Source organism: Mustela nivalis (assembly GCF_964662115.1).
Source record: "Mustela nivalis genome assembly, chromosome: 6".
In the NCBI taxonomy this organism is placed as follows: Eukaryota; Metazoa; Chordata; class Mammalia; order Carnivora; family Mustelidae; genus Mustela; species Mustela nivalis.
Window position 1 is genome coordinate 48562306 of NC_139025.1, and position 7101 is coordinate 48569406.

General features: G+C 37.0%; 1 protein-coding gene across 4 annotated transcripts in view; it reads left to right on the forward strand.

Annotated features, from left to right (window-relative positions):
- Positions 1-7045, forward strand: part of SOS2 (SOS Ras/Rho guanine nucleotide exchange factor 2) — a 78913-nt gene extending 71868 nt beyond the window's left edge. For 2 of the 4 annotated variants that reach the window (XM_082735140.1, XM_082735141.1), the window contains 2 exons: positions 4348-4457; positions 5317-7045. In XM_082735140.1, coding sequence (XP_082591266.1) covers positions 4348-4457; positions 5317-5826 — 620 coding nt within the window. In that variant the 3' untranslated portion in view covers positions 5827-7045. The remainder of the gene's footprint in view (positions 1-4347; positions 4458-5316) is intronic. The other 2 variants (XM_082735142.1, XM_082735143.1) reach the window with 1 other exon arrangement.
- The last annotated feature ends 56 nt before the right edge of the window (positions 7046-7101 follow it).

The window sequence follows — 7101 nt, forward strand, 5'->3', positions numbered from 1 at the left end:
GAGTCATTTTTTTCCTTTCACTTTTCTATCTACTTATTTAGCCCTTTAAAGATTTTATTTACTTATTTGAGAGAGAGAGACAGCATGAGAGGAGAGAGTTCAGTGGGAGAAGCAGACTCCTTGCTGAGTAGGGAGCCCAGTGTGGGACTTGATCCCGGGATTCCAGGATCATGACCTGAGCCAAAGGCAGTCGCTTAACCAACTGAGCCACCCAGGCACCCTGTTTAGCTCTTTAAATTAAGAGATTCATGTCTTTGATTTCTAGAAAATGTTCCTTATATTGTTTTATTAATAATTTCCTCCCAAACATATTCTTGACTTGCTTTTTGAGTTCCTTTTCTATATTATATATCCTGGTTTGAGCCTCCAGTTTTGTCTTTTGTCCATCTCTTTATTTTTTTGTTCTGTTTTCTGCAAGATTTCCTCACGTCCTCTTCTAATTCTTTTTTTTTTTCCTCCATCTATCATGATTTTGAATTTCCAAAAAATTCTTTCTAGTTTCTTCTGTTCATACCATTTTTATACCATCCTATTATTCTGGTTTCGTGGATTCACTGTCTTATCTCCCATAGGATATAATAGTGGTTTTGAAAAAAAATTGTTTCTATTTTTATTTCCTTTCTGAGTTGCATCTATTAGTTTTGTCTCTTGTCTTTCATATCAGAATTTTTCCTTTCTTGTCTGGTATCCTTAGCTTCCCATATTTTAGAGTGAGGGAGTATAAACTGATAAGAAATGCTGTATCCATGGGCAGAACTTGTTGGCATGTAGGTTTCACTTTAGAGTAATAGAATAATGAAAAGTTTTTTACTTAGGAAATCCCCAAATATCAGAATCTATGAGTCCTCTTTTATAGGACTGTTAACTTTTCCAAAGAAAGTTGTTTGAATCTTCTGCCTGGGTGGTGTGAACATTTAGTATGAAAATCTGTGTTTTCAGCACAGTCTAGTGGCCCCAGTCTGATGTTTAGATTCACCAGAAAATAAAACTTCCAATCTCCCACAGGGTTTTAATTACTCCTTATAAAGATTTAATCAAGTCTTCTGTTTTCATGCCCATGTCTTCCATTATACCAAGTGCCTTTAACTCCTGATCCCTCCTTTCATTCTGTGGGGGCACATTAAGAACCGTTTGTCAGTATCACTAACTGTAGACATTTGGGTTTCATCTTCTCCATTTGTCTCCTTTACATAATTTGTAGTTCACCTTCTCGTATTGAAGCTTCAGGGTTCAGTGTTTCCTGGCTTAACTGAAGTTTGTTTCTTATTTTCCTTGTTGTTCTATGGTGGAAATGTTTTTACTATATATATTATTTTTTTCTAGTGCTGCTCTAACAAAGTATTCCAGACTGAGTGGTTTAGAAAAGCACAATTCTGGAGGCTGTAAGGCCCCAAATCAAGGTGTTGGCAGGGACTTGCTCCTTCTGCAACATGTAAGAGAGAATCTTTCTTTGCCTCTTCTAGCTTCTGGCCTTCCATGACAATCTTTGACCTCCTTTGGTTTATGGATGCATCATTTCAATCTCTACCTCTGTTGTCAGATGACCATCTTCCTTCTGCGTGTTTCTTTGTCCCGTCTTTTCTCCTTCTAAAGACCTCTATCATACTGGATTAGGGCCCATTTTCATCCTAACATGATTATATATCTGTAAAGACTTTTTCTAAATAAAGTCTTTCTTTCTAAGTAAAGTCACCTTGACAGGTACTGGGGTTAGCACTTCAGCGTATCTTTTGGGGAGACACAGTTCAACCTATAACACCAAGCAACTTTAGGAGTTCTAGACATTATTTTGGATGGCAGTTAAATACATTTTCCATATGATAAGGAAAATTTCATTTTGAAATTTAATGAAAATGTTGAGAATAATTGCATGAAATTCTTACTCTTCTAAAACAAATCCTGAAAAAAAAGAACATAATATGTTTGAAAAATGCTCACATAACAGTGGGAGAAACAGCAAGACTCCATTAACAATGGACATGAATACACGATTCACATCAAAGTATGAGCAAGCCTATGTTAAAAGTTATTCTCAGACATTACTTATCTCTTGTAAGTTGATATATTAGTATGACCCCTTTTGGAAAGAATCTGTAAACAACATGTCAAACCATAAAAATGTTCACACCCTTTGGTCTTATTAAATAGGAAATTGAATACTTACTTTGTACCAGCTACCCTGGTAGGTACTATAGATTCAGTGGCAAACAAAAAAAAGACCAAGCCTCTGCCTTTATTTATATAAAAGACCAATATGGGGAAGAAGTCACATAAATGAAGATCATGTTTGTTCATCCCACTCTTGGTTTTTCTAACTATACTTTCAGCTCCTTAGTCTCTCTTGCTTATTTTTCTTCATATTCCCAACCTATAAATATTGGAAGTCAGCAAGATTCAGGCCCTGGACCTCTTCTCACTCACTTGGTTGACTCATTTAATCTTATATTACCTATATAATGATAATTCCCCAACTTTTTTCTCTACCTAGGACCTCTCTCTTGACCTTTTGACCCATATACTCAGTGGCCTATTCGACATCTCCATTTAGATACTGAACAGGAATCTCAAACTTACCTTCTCCAAAACTGCGCTTGTTTTCATCCCCTCCAAAGTTGTTCTTCCCACTGCCTCCTCATCCCAGTTCTAAACTGCATTCAATTGCTTAGGCTAAAAATATTAGAGTTCTCTTTTACTTCTCTCTTTTTCTCATACCCCAAATGTGATTCATCATCAAATCTTGTTTACCCTCAAAATATATCCAGAATCTATTTCTCACCATCTCTACTGCTGTCACCTTGATCCAAGCCACCATATTTCTTACCTGGTTTATTTTAGTAGCAGCCTAACTTCTCGTCTTCCCCATAGTCTGTTTTCAGGATAGCAGCCAGGACCTTTTAGAATGTAGGTTAGACCAAAAAAAAAAAAAAAGAAGAAGAAAAAGAATGAAAATTAGACCTTTCTCACCAGTGCTTGAAGTAGTGGGATTACAAGATCATATGGTGTTCCTATTTTTGATATTTTGAGGAAACTCCATATTGTTTTCCACAGTGGGTGCCCCAATTTACATTCCCAACAACACTATATGAGGGTTCCCTTTTCTTCACATCCTCACCAGCACTTGGTATTTGTCTGACTGGAGTTGGGGTGCACTGGGCCAAACTGGCTGATTAAGCCACATGGGATAGAATCACTGTCACCAAGAGTAGTTTGCTCTGAAAGGGCAAAAGATGCTGGTCAGGCAAAAGGAATATATCTACAGCAGATAGTGCTCAGTCTAGACCCACACACCATCCGCTGACATCCCATCGGTATACAGGACCCATGAAGTGACTGCAGAGGCACAAGATCGGGACAGCAGTCTTTCACAAGGAGTAATAAGATTGACATTTTTACTTAGATATCACATAAGGAGTTCATACTCCATGTGTTTAAAATTAAACTCATCAACTTTCCCAACTAGTTTCTGTGAACCCAGTCTTAATATAATGATAAACAAGACATGGTTACTGCTTTTATTACAAGTGTTGGTCAACAAGTAGAATTGGTCCGTAACTATAGGTTATAGCCTGTGTGGCTCAGTTGGTTAAGCAGCTGCCTTCAGCTCAGGTTATAATCCCAGCGTCCTGGGATAAAGTCCCACATCGAGCTCCTTGCTCGGCAGGGAGCCTGCTTCTCCCTCTGCCTCTGCCTGTGCTCGCTCTCTCTCTCTCTCTCTCTCTGACAAATAAATCTTAAAAAAAAAAAAAAAAAACACAGGGTCTCTGATTATGTATGATCTTTCTCTGGAAGTTGCTACAGTTTATATATATTTGTTTGCTTTGTGTGTTTTAGATTTAAAAAGGTTTTTCAGGAAACAGAATCTCATTGTGAATCTTATTTAAATTGTATGTTTTCTTTTTTTTTTTTTTTTAAAGATTTTATTTATTTATTTGACAGAGAGAGATCACAAGTAGATGGAGAGGCAGGCAGAGAGAGAGAGAGGGAAGCAGGCTCCCTGCTGAGCAGAGAGCCCGATGCGGGACTCGATCCCAGGACCCTGAGATCATGACCTGAGCCGAAGGCAGCGGCTTAACCCACTGAGCCACCCAGGCGCCCTAAATTGTATGTTTTCATGTAGCTATAATATCTGCCATATGCCAGGCAATACCACTGTGCTAGTGCTAGGGATACAAAAATAAATACACACTGCCCTCAAAAAGCTTACAGTTCAGTGGGGAGTCTAGGTAAACCAACAGTTAACTACAGTACAGTCTGACATTTGCTATAGCAGAGGTGATAACAGATTGAAATAAAATCTTATGATTTGCACTGTGAATTGTGGTTAAACTAATCTTTTTTTACCCTCAGAGTCTTTCTTCAGTTCATGTGGTAGTTTACACAAACTAAGTGAAGAGCCACTGATTCCTCCACCTCTTCCTCCTCGAAAAAAGTTTGATCATGATGCTTCAAATTCCAAGGTAGTCAACAGACTTAGGTTTGCCTTAACTTATTCAACTTATTCCAAGTTGTGAATCTTTAAAATAATTCTTATTCTTATAATAGTCTGTCAATTATAATTTGGCTACCCTTCATGATTTTTAAACACTTTTTTTTTTTCTTGAAAAATACTTCAACTGCTCATTTCTCGTTAATATTTTTTTCTAAAAAGAGGCTGGGAAGATTCACAAATACTCATAAGTTTCCTTTCTGGTAGAAAAGAGAAAAACTTTAGTATTCAAAGCATTCTTCAAACTTTAAACCAGTACTTTGCAAACTTTAGGCTGCATCAGAATTACCTGGGAGGCTTGTTAAAACCAGATTGTAGAGTTCCCATTCAGTAGATCTAGGGTGGGACCCAGGGAATCTGCATTTTTTAAGCAAGTTCCCTACTAGTACTGATGCTGCTGTTCCCTGGATCACACTTTGAGAACCACCACAGTAAGCCTCACTGGGGAAAGTTGAAGTAGATGGCCAGAAAGCAGAAGCTGGACATTGAGTTCCCTTGACATCATGTCCTTTAACGTGTACAAAGCTATGTATTCCTTTCACTCACTTGCCTATTATAGTTAAAATGTGTAAATTTTTGAAAGGAGTATAAAGCAAGATAACCTGAGGCTTTATGTTCTAAGATTTCAATTAAAATATCTTATATATAAAAATATTAAACTAGGCACCAAATTAAATGGGGAGTATTTTACTCATGAATCTGATCATTAAATCAGATTAACCTATTTTGAGCTCTTGGATATAACTAAACAAGAATTTTTCAGTCTTTTAAAGCTTAACAGATTTTTCAGGAGAATGGAGGTGTGAGTTAATTTTTTTTTTTTTTTTGAGGGAAATACGAAATCTGATGATGACCCCCCTGCTATTCCACCAAGACAGCCTCCTCCTCCAAAGGTAAAACCCAGAGTTCCTGCTCCTACTGGTACATTTGATGGACCTCTGCATAGTCCACCTCCACCACCGCCAAGAGATCCTCTTCCTGATACCCCTCCACCAGTTCCCCTTCGGCCTCCAGAACACTTCATAAACTGTCCATTTAATCTTCAGCCACCTCCACTAGGACATCTTCACAGAGATCCAGACTGGTTCAGAGACGTTAGTACCTGTCCAAATTCGCCAAATACTCCTCCCAGCACACCCTCTCCGAGAGTACCACGTCGATGCTACATGCTCAGTTCTAGTCACAACAACCTTGCTCATCCTCAAGCTCCTCCTGTTCCACCAAGGCAGAATTCAAGCCCTCACCTACCAAAACTGCCACCAAAGACTTATAAACGGGAGCTTTCGCACCCTCCGTCATACAGACTGCCTTTGCTAGAAAATGCGGAAACTCCTCAATGACCTTAGCCATATGTAGTCATTGACACTGGAATGGTATTTGTAAAGGGTTTTTTTTTTTAATTTATTCAAAAAAGTCATAGTATTTTAGTACTTTTTACAAATAATGCTCTTATAAAAATGCTACTGATCAAATAAGCTTTTAAAAATTGGAAAAATAAAAATACAAAAGTCCTTTATCATTATCCTCAGGTGATCAGTAGCATTGCCTTGTCTTGGATCCTCAGTGCTGCCAAAAGGCCAGTATAAAGAATTTATATTTGCACTGTAGACTCTGCTAAAATACGGTTTAAAGTGACATTGATTGCACTGAAAGGGGATAGTGCATTTGTGGAATTTTTCAAATTTGGGTAATAGATGCCTTTTTAAGGCAATGAATTTACACAAATATAGGGGGTGTATGGTATTACTGATTTTTAAAACTCTTTGACTATCTTCAAGTTTTTACATTTAGGAGAATTGTGAAAAACACCCACTGTTCTTAAACTCTTTAATGCCATGTCTTAAATGCCAGAATTTGCTGCTGAAGACAAAAAATGGAAAATAGAATGAAAATAATAGAATGCACTGTAAATGTTTATTATTTTGTCAAAATGTATACAGACTACCTAACCCAATCATAGAGGGAAAAAGGGCATATATCTCATTCAGATGTGCCTTTTGTTTTTGCAGACTATGATGTCTTTAGCTAATGAGTTGCCTATTGTTTTGGAAAACAAAGTTAATTAATATGCCATGTATGTACAGTTTTGTTTATAATGTATATTTAAAAATAATGCTAATAGCCTATGTAAATTTAAGTGACTCCAGGCCTGTACTACAATCTGCTACTTTACTAATTCAGAAATTCAGAGGAAACTTTCTTATGGCCTAGAAACCAACTGCCTTGCCCTCAAAACCTAGCAACTTTCTCTATAAATCTCATGTAAATTAAAATTAAAAAAAAAATTTTTTTTAGATTGGTAACATTTAAATCAGCAAACAAACATACTTAAAGCTTTATTAAACTTTTTATTCAGAGAAGTGAGTAAAAGTTTTATTTGCCATTTGGACTCCTGGGTTCAAAGTGATGAAAAAGCGTGTTTTGCTGATAGTGCTGTAGCAGCAGTTGTAAAGTAGCCAGAAGCCACCTTGTTTATTTACTGGTCTGTGGCCTTTTACTGTGCTTTGTATCAGAGTTCTTAACAAGATTAATAAATCACCCCAGTCTTAATTTTTAAAAGACTTTTAATTACGTGTTTTCATTATAAGGAACAAGTGGAGATATTCTTGAGTTCT